Consider the following 15728-nt stretch of genomic DNA (forward strand, 5'->3'; position numbering starts at 1 on the left):
TGATTTCGCCTCTGGTGAAATGCCTTGGGACAGAGTTCCCTAGGTGAGAACGGATGGCACAAAGGAATAAGGTGTTCCATTTTTGATTCGTGGATTTTGCTCTAGCATAGGGGAGAGAGGTCACCTTTGGCATCACTGACATCAACAAGTAGTTTAAAGTATGCAACGCAATGCATTTCTTTTTGACAACAATCTGGACTTGTCAGAGAGGCGTACAAAGGATGCAATTCCTTCAGAAGACAAAATAACAATTTTAAAGCTAATAGCCAAATCTGGAGTATCATATATAAATGTCTTTGATGCCAAAAAACTCCATTAACCTGCACTAGTCCTTTTGCTGTAATTGATGGAAGTTGAAATAGTTTATTGCAATAATGTCGCTGAGCTGAGAATAGGGTCACTCTCACAAATAATGATAAGAATTAAGGTTGTGTCTAGAGAACTATACAAATCTGTACCTTCAGAACAGGATGCAAGATAACATACCATAACTTCAGTCAACACGGTATTTTTAACGATTAGAACTTTCAGGTGTCTCTAGCACATGGATAGCACCAATGCACAATGGTTAGCAATGCTGCCTCAATAGTGCCAGGGACCCAGGTTCGATTCCAACTTGGGTCATTGTCTGTGCAGAATCTGCACGTTCTTCCATCTGCGTAGGTTTCCTCTGGGTGCTCCGATTTCCTTCCAGAGTCCGAAAGATGTGCTGGTTAGATGCCCTGACCATGCTAAATTCTCCCTTAATGTTCCCGAACGAACACTGGAGTGTGGTGATGAGGAAATTTTTGACACTGCAATGAAGTCACTGTCAATGTAAGCCTACTTGTGACACTAACAAACTTTCAACTATGCTGTAAAATATTCAGAGTTGTCCCAGAAAGTGACTTATTACGCTTCAGCGTACAATCCCATTACAAATAAGTACTGAGTGGTTAAAAACTAACTTACCTACAAAATGTTGAGCCCATTACAAATAAGTACTGAGTGGTTAAAAACTAACTTACCTACAAAATGTTGAGGCACCATTGCTAACCACTATGCACTGGTGCTATCCATGTGCTAGAGACACCTGAAAGCTCTAATCTTTAAAGATGCCATGTTGACTGAAGATACGGCATGTTATCTTGCATCCTCTTCTGAAGGTGTGGACAAGAACAGCAAACAGCCTGAATTTCAAATGCTTGCCCTCAATCAAATTTCACTGCCAAATCAAAATTTAGCTTGAGAAGATTTCACAATGTAACAATAACATCTTTGCACGGAAACAATCTGAAAATGAGAAGTAAAATTCCTAAGACTAAGTGAAATAGAATTATCTTATTCAGTCACTAAACCAATGGCTTCTTGTACCATGTGAGCAAGAGAGTTGCAGGCAGAGTTGTTTTAAATCATGGAAGTTCTGCCTTCAGTGTCTTCTGGCAAAATCCAATTACTATAACTTTGCCAAGATTGCATTATAACGAACCGCCAGAAGGTGTGCAAGAACAGTCAAGGGCAATGGACTGTTCATTTATTTCTCTTTCAAAAGCATTTATGCGCTGTACCAATTCTGAGATTTGGCACCCATTCAGTGCCCTGAAACAGTGCAACTGAGATTAAGAACTCACCTTACAAGGGGTCATAGGCACTCTTCACATCTGTCAAAGCATAAAGAGCAGACTTTGTGGCTATTTCACAGCATTATTCACAGACAGTATACTGTGATTGGATCGGAAGGTGTAGGAAAGATGATTCATGAGAATGGTTCTCAGGATGAGAGATTTCAGTCATATGGATAGATTGGCAAAGCTGGGGCTGCTCTCCTTAGAGAAGGCCGAGGTGTTCAAAATCATGAGCCTGGATAGAAGATTTGAAGAAACTGTTCCATTGCAGAAGGGTTGAGGACATGCAGACACTGATTTAAGGAGAAGGGCAAAAGAACCAGAGGCAATATGAAGACAATCATTTTGATGTTATGAATGGTGAAGATCTGAAATGCACTGCCCGAGTTGTGGGGGAGGAAGATTCAAACATGGCTTTCAAAAAAGAATCTGATAATTATCTGTAGGGCAGGACCACCGCTACCAGCGAAAGGCTGGAGAAGGAGACTAGCCAGATTGACTATACAGATAGCCAACGTGGACACGAAAAGCTGAATGGCTTCCTACAATCTTATAATATCAGCACAGTGGTTAGCACTGTTGCCTAATAGCGGACCTGGGTTCAATTCCTGGATTTACCATTTATATAGATGATCTGGAGGAGGGAACCGAGTGTAGGGTGTCGAAATTTGCTGATGACACCAAAATTGGTGGAAAGGCAAATTGTGCGGAGGGTGGTGAGAGTCTACAGAAGGATCTAGATAGGCTGGGCGAATGGGCCAGCAGGTGGAATTTAATGTTGGCAAGTGCGAGGTGGTCCACTTTGGTAGGAATAATGGTAGGAAGGATTATTACTTACGTGGAGAAAAACTGCAGCAGGCGATGGTGCAGAGGGACCTCGGGGTCCTTGTGCATGAGTCGCAAAAACCCAGCTTGCAGGTGCAGCAGGTGGTCAGGAAGGCGAATGGGATGCTGGCCTTCATCGCGAGGGGGATTGAATATAAAAGTAGGGAGGTCTTGCTGCGGCTGTATAGGGCATTGGTGAGGCCGCAGCTGGAGTACTGTGTGCAGTTTTGGGCGCCGTACTTACGCAAGGATATTTTGGCCTTGGAGGGAGTGCAGAGGAGGTTTACTAGGCTGATGCCAGAGTTGAGGGGGTTGAGCTATGAGGAGAGGCTGAATACATTAGGCTTGTACTCGTTAGAGTTTAGAAGAATGAGGGGAGATCTCATTGAGACGTATAAGATGATGAATGGGATGGATAGGATAGAGGTGGAGAGACTCTTCCCGCTCAAAAAAGACAGTAGGACTAGGGGACACAGCCTCAAGATAAAAGGGGGGCAGTTTAGAACAGAGTTGAGGAGGAACTTCTTCACTCAAAGGGTGGTGAATCTCTGGAATTCTCTGCCCGTTGAAGTGGTGGAGGCTACCTCGCTAAATATTTTTAAGACGCGGGTTGATGGGTTTTTGATAAGAGAGGGGATTAAGGGTTATGGGGAGAGGGCGGGAATGTGGAACTGAGCCAAGACAGATCAGCCATGATCTTATTGAATGGCGGGGCAGGCTCGAAGGGCTAGTTGGCCTACTCCTGCTCCTATTTCTTATGTTCTTGGGTCACTGTCTGTGTGGAGTTTACATGTTCTCCCCATGTTTGCGTGGGTTTCCTCTGGGTGCTCCGGTTTCCTCCCACAGTCCGAAAGTAGTTCTGGTTGGGTGCATTGACCCAAACAGGCATTGGAGTGTGGCAACTAGGGGAATTTCACAGTAACTTCATTGCAGCATTAATGTAAGTCTTACTTGTGACTCATAAGTAAACTTTTTAAAAAGTCACACTGGAATCACCTGCGTGCTTATCTTCCTCCAACCTAAATTCCACATCATATGACAAGTCAGTAAACACGAGCATTACAAATGTTATCAACTAGATGAAACTTAGAATGAAGTTGGGAGATTTAGCACAAAAACTGACTCAATTATCCTGTTGATAATTGATAGCCTGTTGAGCTCAAGAAGGCAGTGGATATACTTTCAAGACACTATTCAAAATTAACTTTTGCACTTCACACAAAGTACTTTTCTATTACCCAGTCCATGCAGTCCCAGCACGTTACAAATCTTAATATAGGCCTAAAACAACGTGTTTCAGTTATTAACGTATGCGTAGCGGGCAACATTCTGCAAGCTGGCTAGTTAGCTGGTGGTAGACTGCGGTGTAATTTTAAACTCGAGTCTAAATACTCAGTGGAGCGAGGGTTGATATCAACCCCTGTTAGCAGATCCACCCCCCCGCTACTTTCCCTCCCAAAGGCAGCTTTTCTCCTGGCCTGAGCCAAAGGGGAGTCCCAGTCTCAGAGTTCCCGGCAGGTGCAGCCTGCCACATTGCGACTACAGGAAGATGGGATAAGTATGGGAAAGGCAGGGGGGCGGGGGTATCCTTAAACAAAATACTGCAAGGATTGTGAGGCGTGGGTGAGGAACTACATAGAAATGGGCAAGAAGCTCATGAATAATTAAAACTTTTCCGGACGAACCTGGACAGCTGTTGGATGGGCTGGAAAGAGAGAGAGACGCGCACGTGAATTTATTCTCTCACTGCAGGTTTTAGCCCATGTTGTATGTGTAACGTTCTGGCATTTGACAAGGTGCAGTCTCTGCTGGTTACAGCCGCCTGCACCTGTCTCTCCCTCTCGCGTTCTGGGCTGGGTCGCCTCTCGAGCTGCCACGAGCGCATACACACACACACGGCGCGAGGCCCGGCAGTTGCGCCCGCGCGAGGCGGCCGCCGCGGGCTGCGGGTGTTCACTCCCCACCTGCTAGGCGGCCGGTGGAAGCACCGAGTGGACCAGGCTGCCGCTCCCGCTGCAACGGGGTAGGCCCACCAACAGCACCCCTCACACGCCCTTTCGCCGGACCACTTCACCAAGGGCAGGGAGGAAGTCGCCTCATCTCGGCTTCACTCCCCTCCCTCCCTGGCCTATTCCGACAGGCCTCGCCTTCACCTCAGGAGGCACCCACCCACCCAGTTCTTCCCTTCCTTTTCTCTAACTCCGCCGCCGCCGCGCCAAATTTTTTTTCTCTCTTTACCCCCTCTGGCTCCTCATCCGAGACGCCTTCTTCCTGCAGGTACTCGGAGTCCAGGTCGATGTCGAATACCCCAGCCATGTCTCTCACCGCTCCGTGCGTCGCTCTCTCTCTCTCTAGCTTCCCCCCCAACCCGGCTTCGCTCCTCATGGGTTCCAGTCGCCCACCATCACTGCCACTGCTGCCGACGCCCGCCCCGCGCGCGCGTGCGTGGCTTGGCCACGGGGGCGCGCCCCCACCCGCCGGCTCCATTTCCTCCGCCCTGTTCGGCGCACGTGAGCGCGCAATGCGTGCACGACGTCCTGTCGGCGGGAGGGGAGGAGCAGGATGAAGACGTGAGCATGCGCACTCAACCCACTCCACTTGGTGCAGAAGCCTTCAGAGCCGATAGGGGGCTCAAAGGAGCAATTCAACCCATTTATTATCATGGACTCCATACAGAGCAGGAGGCCATTCAGCCCATCGAGTCTGCACCCTGCACAATCCCACCCAGGCTCTATCCCTGTATCCCCTATTCATAGAGAAGGAAGGGAGAGGATGTAGACTCATAGCTAGTGTGTAGAGAAAGATCAACGTAATACCAGGTAGGTTCACTCAGAAGTCTGACAGCAGCAGAGAAGCTGTTCTTGAGTCATTGGTAAATGACCTCAGACTTTTGTTTCTTTTTCCCAACAGAAAAAGGCAAAATAGAGTCTGTCAGGGGTGCATGGGGTCCTTGATTATGCTGACTGCTTTTACGAGGCAGCAGGAAGTATAGACAAAGTCAATTTAATTCCTTGATTTGATTCATTATTGTCACATCTATTGGGATACAGTGAAAATATTGTTTCTTATGGGCTATACAGTCAAAACATACTGTTCATAGAGTACATAGGGGACAGAGAAATGAGAGGATGCAGTATGTGTTATTACAGTCATGGCTAGGGCATAAAGTTTATAAATTTTATTAGGCTTACATTAACACTGCAATGAAGTTACTGTGAATATCCCCTAGTCGCCACACTCCAGCATCTGTTCCGGTACACTGAGGGAAAATTTAGCATGTCTTTCAGACTGTGGGAGGACAGCGGAGCACCCGGAGGAAACACATGCATACACAGGGAGAACGTGCAGACTCCACACCGACAGTAACCCAAGCCAAGAATTAAACCTGAGTCCTTGGCACTGTAAGGTAGCAGTGCTAAGCCACGGTGCCACCTATGTACAGGATGCATGGGGTCCTTGATTATGCTGGCTGCTTTTCGATGCAGGAGGAAGTGTAAATGGAGTCAATGGATGGGAGGCTGGTTTGTGTGATGGTCTGGGCTACATTCACGACCATTTATAATGTGAAGCTAGTATATCTTTAAGAAATGTATTTTTAAAATCATGTTTATTGCAGTTTGTAAGCAGGCTTTTTGGCTTCATTGTCGCCGGGCTGTCTACTGGAAGCGGCTTCAGTGGCTTAAATGGGATTTCGTTTAGTTTTACTCTGGGCCTCAGGTACTTACTGGGATTTGTTTTATGACCCTTCATAGTTGGGGAAAGACTGGGTAGCAGGCCATCTGTTTCTTCTTCATAGTGAATTCAAGGTTTCATTTTCAGTTTGGCTGTTGGCTGCAATTTTAATTTAGAAGGGGATGGTCATCAGACTGAAAAGAAGTGTTTTTCTCTCCTTGATATTGGAAATTCTACTGGCCTACTGAAAGCAAGACTTTTTGCCTTCCTGGAGTGAAAATTCTGCTGTTGTTGGTTTTGCTAGCTAGTACCTAGAGTCTGTCTCTCTCTCTCTCTGTGTTTTGGAAGCTATTCTGACTTCAAACATTTGTGCGTGTCTCAAGAGAACTGCAACATCAAACCAAAGGACAAAGTTCCAGCACCATGTGAGCATTCGTATTTTCTGTGCTAAACCTGTGGCAAGGGTTTTGTTTAAGGAAGTTTGTTTGGTTGGAACATTTCAGGTTTATACAATATCATGGGCTTTTTTTCTTGTTTGTAATTGGTAGAAGTTACTGCTAATTCACTTTCTATACATGTTAACTGTATTCTGAAATAACTTTTATTTGATAAAAGATCCCTGTTGGGTCATTTGACTCATATCTGAAGTGAAACATCTCATGTTCACCCTAGCCAAATTCAAATTGCAAAACTTATGATCTATGCAGATTTCATTAACACTTTGGCGTTTCTGACCTGAATTATAACAGTAGTTTCTTGCAGTGTTGGTCAGAGCAGGAGCCATACCAAGCTGTGATACATCTGGAAAGAATGCTTTTTATGGTGCATCAGTAAAAATTATTGAGATCATAGCAGACATGCCGAAATTCCTTAACTTCTTGAGAAAATAGAGGCGTTGGCAGGCTTTCTTAATCTTAGTGTCAGGGTGAAGGGACCAGGACAGGTTGTTGCCTCTTTCAGCTTCTTTGGTCAGTCTTGACCGGCATTGAAACCAAACCCCATCACAAGATTAGGGGAAATCCCTCCCATGAAGTAGTGGTCTGACAGCCCCATTTTTAAGTATGCACTCTTTTTCTGCAGCAAAAACAACAGTGAGCACAATTTGCATCTATATAATGCCTTTATCGTACTAAAACTTCCCACCATGCTTTGCAGGAGCACTATACAGTATGATTTTACACCAAGCCACAGATGGAGATATCAGAATAAATGACCTTGGTAGCTGAAGACCCAGGGCGCAATTGTCCCAGTTGTTCATGCCCCACTGCCACTGCAAGTGAAGATGGAGAATTTGGCACTCAGAAAATCCCGCCAGTGTGAATGGCCAGAAGAGTCTGCCCACAGTCTCCAACTATGGAATGTTTCATATTGGAGCTACATGAGAGGCCATACTTGGAGGTATGCAGAGAAATTGAAGAGTTGTAGGGCTGGAAGAAGTTACAGAGATAAAGACATATTCACTTACCCATGTTCAGAGAGTAGAGGCAAAAAACGGTGAATGCCAAGCAGTATCAATTCTTATATGTGTCATATTGGTAATAAGCCAGAAACCCAGGCTCATGCTCTGAAGAACATGGCTTGATATCCCTTAAGCAACTGGTGGGACTTAAATTCAGTTAATAAAACCTGAAATTATAAATCTAGACTCAGTAATGGTGACCATGAAATTATCGTTGCCTAATGACCTTCAAGGGAGGAAATCTGCCATCCTTATCCAATCTAGCCTGTATGTGATTCCAGGCCCACAGGAAAGTGGTTGACACTTAACTGCTCTCTGAAATGCCCTACCAAACCACTTAGTTTAAGCTCAATTAGAGATGGGCAACAAATGCTACCTTGCCAGTAATGCCCACATTGCATGAAAGAATAAATTTTAAAAAATGCCTGGAGCTCAGCACCTTAACATCACTAATTAGTTCTCTGTTTCTTTGGGAGCCAATCTATCCATCGGGCTCTTTCAGCACCACATGTACTCTTGTGCAAGGAATGGCAGACATCATTGAAAGATATATGTCTTCAGTCCTCTTAATCAGCATGGGATCTTCCTCAAATTATTGTCAAAAACCAATTCTTTTTCTTCCTGCTGCTACATCTATGTCACCCATGATTCCTTTGGTGGCGCAGTTGCCTCTCAATCACTCTCAGTTGGAGGCATTACATACTCCAGGCAGACACTTCAGTGCAATACAGAGAATGCACAACATTTTTGGAGGTACCCTTTTCAGATCAGATGTTAAACTAATGCCCTATCTCTCAGGTGGATGTGAAAGATCCCACATCTCTATTCAGAGAACAGCCATGAAGTTCTCCCAATGTCCTAGCCAATATTTATCCCTGGATCAACATTATTAAAAACAGGTTATCTGCACTGTCTCACTACAGTTTGTAGGTTCTGGCATTGGGGAAATTGGCTGATACATTTCCTATATTATAATGGTGATTATGTACAAAAGTATTTCATTTGTTTTAAAATGTTATTTGGATAGCTAGAGGTTGGGAAAGGCAAGTCTTTCTTTTCAAGTCTTCAATTAGTGACTGCTTGTGGCCTTGAGTATTATGCATCAGCCTGTCTCACTATCACATTATCAAGTCTGCCAGAGAGAGTTGACTTGATTCCAGTTATTTGTTGGCAAGCACATCATCCTGGAACCACCTCAACCTCAGAGAGTCTGCCTTAACTTCCTGACTCACCCTCGAACTCCCATCCCAAGAATTATAGCTGGTCATTCATATCAACTCTACCTCAAAATTATGCAGGGCTTTGACAGAATAAATAAGAAAAATAATGGTGACAGAAGGGTCAGTAACCAGAGAATACAGATTTAAGGTGATTAGCAAAAGAAACCGTCATGAGTACAATATTAATCTAATTACGTTTTCAAAACTACTATTAAATCTGTGCCACAACCCTTCCTGGCAGCGCATTCCAGCGCATTATAAGATGTCTACTCTTTATGATCTTTTATTTTATTCTTTCACAGGATGTGGGAATAACTGATAAAGCCAGCATTTATTGCATACCTCTAATTACTCTTGGGAAGGGAGGTGGTGAACTGCCTTATTGAAGACAACTGAGTGGCTTGCTAGATCATTCAGAGAGAGTTAAAAGTCAACCACTGCAATCATATATATACCAGATCTGGTAAGAATGGCAGACTTCTTTCTCTAAAGTACATTGGAGAACCATTTGAGTTTTTACAACAATCTTGTTAATTTCATGGCCACCATTTTTGAGACTAGCTTCTCATTGCAGATATATTTAATTAATTGGATTTAAATATCCCAGCTACTATGATGGGTTTGAATTCATGTCTCTGGATCAATAGTCCAAGCCTCAGGATCACTAGTCCAGCAATACCTCCATTCCCCAGCAGGGTGGCCTCAAAACTCTTTACTTCTTCCTTGAACAGAGGTCTAAACAATCTCTATCCACCACCATTCTCCTCCATCTGGCTGAACTGGTTCTCTCACTCAACAGTTTCTCCGTTAACTTGTCCCACTTCCTCCAGATAAAAGGTGTAACTAATAGCACCCACACGGATCCCAGTTATGCCTGTCTCTTTATGGGTTATATGGAGTATTCCCTGTTCATGTCCTACTTAAGCCTCCTCCCACAATACCTCTATCGCTACAGCAATGACTATTTTGGTGCCACTTCATGCTCTCATCTTGACCTGGAAAAATGTACCAACTTTGCTTCCAATTTCGACCCGTCTATCATCTTCACATGGTCCATCTCTGACACTTCTCTTCCCTTTCTTGACCTCTCTGTCTCCATTTCTGGTGATAAGCTGTCCACTAATATCCATTACCATCCCATCGACTCCCACAACTACCTTGAGTACATCTCTTCACACCCCGTAAGGACTCCATCCTATTCTCTCAGTTCCTTCACCTCTGTTGCATCTGTTCTGATGATGGCACTTTCTAAAATAGGCTGCCAAATGTCTTCCTTCTTCCTCAATCATGGTTTTCCTCCCACTGTGGTTGACAGAGTTCTCAACCACCAACCCCCTCCCCTGGGCCACTGCTTTCACCCCCTCCTCTCCCTCCCAGAATAAGGACAGAGTCCACTCTGTCCTCACTTTTCACCTCACCAGTCTCAGCATTCAAAGGATCAACCTCTGCCATTTCCACCAACTTCTGCATGACATCACTATTCAAGACATCTTCCCCTCAACCCCTGTCAACAGTCTGCAGGGACTGTTCTCTCCAGGACACCCTGGTCCGCTCCTCCATCACATGCAACAATTTAGTCCCTGCCCTTCCTGTACAACATAGAAGATGCAACACCTTTACCTCCTCCTTGCTCACCATCCCAGGTCCTAAACGTCCTTTCCAGGTGAAGCAGTACTTCACATGAACCTCTTTCAATCTAGTCTATTGCATCTGCTGCTCCCAATATGGTCTACTTTATATCGGAGAGACCAAACACAGATTGGGTGACCCCTTGCCGAACACTTTCAGGCCATCCTGTTGCTTGCCAATTCAAAACATTACCCTGCTGTTCTGTCCACATGCCTGTGTTTGGCCTTTTGCAATAGCTAGTGAACCCCAACCCAAACTGAAGAAATAACATCTCACCTTCCAATTGGGCAAGTTACAGCCTTCTGGATTGAATATTGAGTTCAACAACTTTAAAGCATGAACTCTCTCCTCCACTTTCATCCCATTTCCATTTATTTTATTTCATTTCATTTCATGTCATTCATTCATTTTATCATTCTTCTACTGCCATTATCCCTAGGCAATCCTTTAAGCATATATATCTCTGTTTTGCCATTCACACATTCTGATTACTTAATGGATACTTCCAGCACCTTCTCAGTCTTCTGTATCCTCATTTACATTCCCTTTGTCCTGCTCCACCACCCCCCATAGTATAACATTTCTGCTGATTCTCTTTGCTCTTAGTTCTGACAAAGGATCATCTAGACCCGAAACGTTGGTTCTATTCTCTCCCCACAGATACTATCAGACCTGCTGAGATTTTCAAGCATTTTCTATTTTTGTTTCAGATTCCAGCATTTGCAGTATTTTGTCTTTAATATAATTATGCTACTCCACCCAAGAGTTGCATAATCTAAAAGCTCCTGCAATGCATCTTCACAATTGTCCACCAGCAGGCATGGGAGCACTTCAGACTTGTTGCCTTTCTTGAGTCTGTTTCTCACTAGCTCTTGGTTGAATCATTAAAGCTGGTGCTGTGAGGCAGTGCTAACCACTGTGCCACCATGCTGCCCCCACCGCCTTGGAAAAGCAGCCAGCATAATCAAGGACCCCACGCACCCTGGTCAAACTGTTTTTCATCTTCTTTCATCAGGAAAATGATATAAAAGTCTGAGAACATGCTCAACTGACTAGAACAGCTTCTTCCCTGCTGCCATCAGACTTTTGTGTAGACCTATGATATATTAAGATGATTTTTCTCTTTACCATATCAGTAACTGCAACACTATAGAAAGCATTCTTTCTTTTTGTTTCGTAGCTCCTGCTCTGCCCAAGATCGCATGGAACTACAAAAGGTCGTGAATGTAGCCCAATCCATCACGCAAACCAGCCTCCCATTCTTGACTCTTCTACACTTCCCACTGCCTCGGCAAAGCAGCCAACATAATTAAGGACCCAGGCACCCTGGACATTCTTTCATCTACCTCCTTCTGTCGGGGAAAAGATACAAAAGTCTGAGGTCATGTACCAATCGACTCAACAGCTTCTCCCCTGCTGCTGTCAGACTTTTGAATGGACTTACATTGCATTAAGTTGATCTTTCTCTACACCCTAGCTGTGACCGTAACAAGACATTCTGCACTCTCTCCTTTCCTTCTCTATGAATGGTATGCTTTGCCTGTAAAGCATGCAAGAAACAATACTTTTCACTGTATGTTAATACATGTGACAATGATAAATCAAATCAAATCACTATATTCTGTATCTTCTCTTTTCCTTCTCCCCATGTACTCTATGAACAGTATGTCTTGTCTGTATAGCAAACAAGAAAAATATTTTTCACTGTATCCCAATACATATGATAATAAATAAAAAAAACTACTGATCTCAAATTTAAGTTATTAGTACTGATTTTTGTGGAAAAAGCTCCAAACTGCTTCCACACTTTGCATGACATCCTGTAATGATCCAGAATGCACTGCCAGGAAGGGTGGTGGATGTAAATTTAATAGCAGCCTCCAGAATGTACCCTACTCATAGTTTATTTTGCCAATTACCTTATATCTGTGTTCTCTGGTTACTAACCCTTCTGTCATTAATTTCCGAATAGCTGAACCTGATTCTTAAAGTTACATTTTTAACATTCTTTCATGGGTTGTGGGCTTCATTGGGAAGGCCAACATTTGTTATTGTGGAGATTGTCTCTTTAAGGATCAATCTACAGAGTAAGGCCACATTAACCAGGGAACTAGTTGGGGAGCAAGGTATGGAATCACCTGATAAACTTGGGTTTCAGTTCCAGAAGCTATCTGGTGACCATGATGCTGTGAGCTTCTGTATTATAGTTATATGTAAATGAACATTGATTTGATTTGGTTTATTATTGTCACATGTATTAGTATATAGTGAAAAGTATTTTTTCTTGCACGCTACACAGACAAAGCATACTGTACATTGAGAAAGAAAGGAGAGGGTGCAGAATGTACCCAGAATACTGTCATAGCTAGGGTGTTGAGAATGATCAACTTAATGCAAGGTAGGTCCATTCAGAAGTCTGATGGCAGCAGGAAAGAAGCTGCCCTTGAGTCGGTTAGTACGTGACTTCAGACTTTTGTATCTTTTTCCTGATGGAAGAAGGTGGAAGAGAGTATGTCCAGGCTGTGTGGAGTCCTTGATTATGCTGCTGCTTTTCTGAGGCAGCGGGAAGTGTAGAGGGTGACAATGGATGGGAGGCTGGTTTGCGTGATGGACTGGGCTTTGTTCACAATGCTGTTGTTACTTACCTAACTAGTGAATTGAAATTATTACATTGGCAATGAGAATAAAAGGGAAAAAAAGCACTCCCAAGATTGTGAGTATAAAGTCATGTTGAAGGTCAGTTTAAGCTGAGAAATAGAAGGGTCCATTTGGACAGATAGATCCTTTTGACACATCTGTGGCGGATTAGACACAATGCAGTGAATGTTTGGGCTACTATTTTTGGGCCAAAGGCATAGTAGAGATGAGGAAGAGAATAGCAATCCTATTGAGCACACAAGCCTACATTCTAACACGTAGCCTCACATCTCCAAGTATGCCCAGCTTCAGGTCATGCACTGAGATAGTTGAATTGGTGAAAACGTACTTCCACCTAAAGTCATTGGTAATATTGCAGTGTTTTAAGTTTAACTCAGCTGGGTGAGCTCCTTGAGAAACTATTGCAACTTATATTACCAAGTTAACACTTCTGAGTTATTCTCACTGATATGTTGTGGGTCCATTTAGTCTGTGGGTAAATAATGAGGCCATCTTAAGGATGGTTGTTGGATGCCAAATATCCCAGTCCCAATAGAAAGAAGAGGGTTTAAAAAAGCCAATCAATTACCTAAGATTGAACTAGAGTGTTACTGATGTGGGGGTAATTACTCCTCTGAAGCCTGCAAATATAAAGAGACTGGATGTTTTTTCTACCACAGGAAAGGTCAATTAAGGTACCGATGTAAAATAAATCTAGTCTACCCATTAAAAGAGTGAGTAATAAATCATGAGTGCATAATATGGAAGAGTACAGTACTAAGGATTTAAATATTCACTCATTGTTCAATGTGAAAGTGAGCAAAGTAGCCTCCGTCACTGTGATGTTTTTGGCAAATCGTAGGTCCTTGAAGATGGAAACTGATAGGGGAGCCTCTCCCATGATGATTGGAGAATGCACATTTTAATGTTTACAAGAATGAGTCTAGCCATTTAATTTGAAGAGCACCAGAGAAATCATCAAGATAAAGGCTACTACCACGGTACCTGGGAGCTATCAGTAGAAGTCCTGTCAGCTCCCAGAAATAATAGTGCGAGGCCAAAGTCTTTTGGACCATGATCAGCTCATGGTAATCAGGTTAAACTGGATGGAGATTTTCCAAGTATGGAAAGGATCCACCTAAGTAATGAAAAAGTATAAGAACATTTTTTGTGACAAGTTAGACAAAATGAAGGGCCTCCAGGAGAAGATCTGTGTAGCTTCAGAGGCAACCCCTCATTTTTAGAGTAAGACCAATACTATATGCCTTGCAAACAGAATTGGAGATAGAAGAACTGGATATTATCCAGAAAATTCAATTCATGGAGTGGGCAACATCCATAGACCCCGTGATAAAGGCTGATAAGACCATCCACATCTTGGAGACTACAAATTAACAATTAATCAGGCTGCTAAGTTAGATAAATATCCAGTCCTGAAGATTGAAGACCTTTATGCAAAGCTGACCAGAGATCAATCTCATTACAAAACTGAATATGAGTGATGCAACTTGAATAAAACAATGCTTCCTGAGGTAAACACACTCAAAAGTTGTTCCAGTATATGCACCTGTCCTTTGATGTGTTGTCAGCATGTGCTAAAACCCATCTGATTCACTAACATCCTTTAGAGAAGAAAATCTGCCATCCTTGCTTGGTCTGGCCTATATGTGGCTCCAGAGTCACAACAGATCGCTTCTTGGCCTTTTGGCTAAGATCAAGTGTAGTATCTGTTCTTATCAGTTTAGAGGTGTCTCCTCGAAGGGGATTGCCGCCGGTGGAAACCTAACGGTGCCAACTAAGCCGGTTGAGCGTCCACCCCTTCAGGATTGGGTCAGTTGCTCGGGTGTACTCCATACAAACTGACTGGCCTCGGACTGAGAGCCGTTCTCACTGTCTACAAGCGTTCTTAGCCTGAGGCTCGGATTTCGCAAAGAGCTATCGGATCTCGATGGGCGTTGTGGAAGCAGGCGTCAGACGATCGGGAGAAGACCGTCTACAACACTTGAGCTCTGCTGCTATTGGTGGACCTTAATGCTGGTTTCAAGCCTCTGGCTTGGACCTAACGCCGGTACAGTACGACTCAGTGTCACCGAGCTATGGCTGCAGCTACATCGAAAGCTACAGGCCAAGGACTGCCCAACACCATCCGGGTGAAGGCTTCAGGAGGAGACTCGCCCGTGGGCCGAGACTTCGTCGTGAAGAAGGTACTGTTTGAGTGCTGCGGATTCCAGGCAGCAGACGTCTACGGTGTGGCTGAATACAGCAACCAGCCCTACGTGTACGTCAGCTTCAGGAGCCTGTCAGGATGCCTCAAGTTCCTGACAGCCCTCAAGGAGAAAGGCAAAGAGGGGCCCCTCTCCATCCTGACGGCGGAGCCCCTGTTCACCGTGCCGTCCCAGAGGAACCGGGTTATCACGTTCCAAATGTATAACCCCTACGTCCCTGTGGCTGATGTGCTGACGTTCCTCTCCAGGTACGTGGAGGTGAAGGGTGAGAGCGCGGATGTGATGGACAAGTACGGAATCTGGACCTGTAAGAGACAGGTGAGAGTAACTCTCAGGACTGACCCCAACGGAGACCTCCTGCACCCGCCCTCCAATTTTGCCATCGGGGGGAATCGAGGCTTCCTGTACTACGCGGGACAGCCTCGAGTGTGCCGAATCTGCGGCAAAACCGGCCATT

General features: G+C 44.3%; 1 protein-coding gene and 1 pseudogene across 2 annotated transcripts in view; one reads left to right on the top strand and one right to left on the bottom strand.

Annotated features, from left to right (window-relative positions):
• LOC145357542 (ribosomal protein S6 kinase beta-1) overlaps positions 1-4855 on the bottom strand; it is a 79475-nt gene extending 74620 nt beyond the window's left edge. Inside the window, exon 1 of one of the 2 annotated variants that reach the window (XM_080211000.1) lies at positions 4394-4420. Coding sequence is in view for 1 of the 2 variants with exons in the window: in XM_080210999.1 (XP_080067125.1) it covers positions 4668-4814 (147 nt within the window). In the remaining variant the exon portion in view is untranslated. Of the gene's footprint in view, positions 1-4393; positions 4421-4667 lie in introns of those variants that run through there. The other variant, XM_080210999.1, reaches the window with a different exon arrangement.
• Positions 4856-14734: 9879 nt separating this feature from the next.
• On the top strand, positions 14735-14867 carry LOC145357650 (U2 spliceosomal RNA; annotated as a pseudogene).
• The last annotated feature ends 861 nt before the right edge of the window (positions 14868-15728 follow it).

Source organism: Carcharhinus amblyrhynchos, chromosome 23 (genome assembly GCF_965287045.1).
Source record: "Carcharhinus amblyrhynchos chromosome 23, sCarAmb.v2.hapA, whole genome shotgun sequence".
In the NCBI taxonomy this organism is placed as follows: domain Eukaryota; kingdom Metazoa; phylum Chordata; class Chondrichthyes; order Carcharhiniformes; family Carcharhinidae; genus Carcharhinus; species Carcharhinus amblyrhynchos.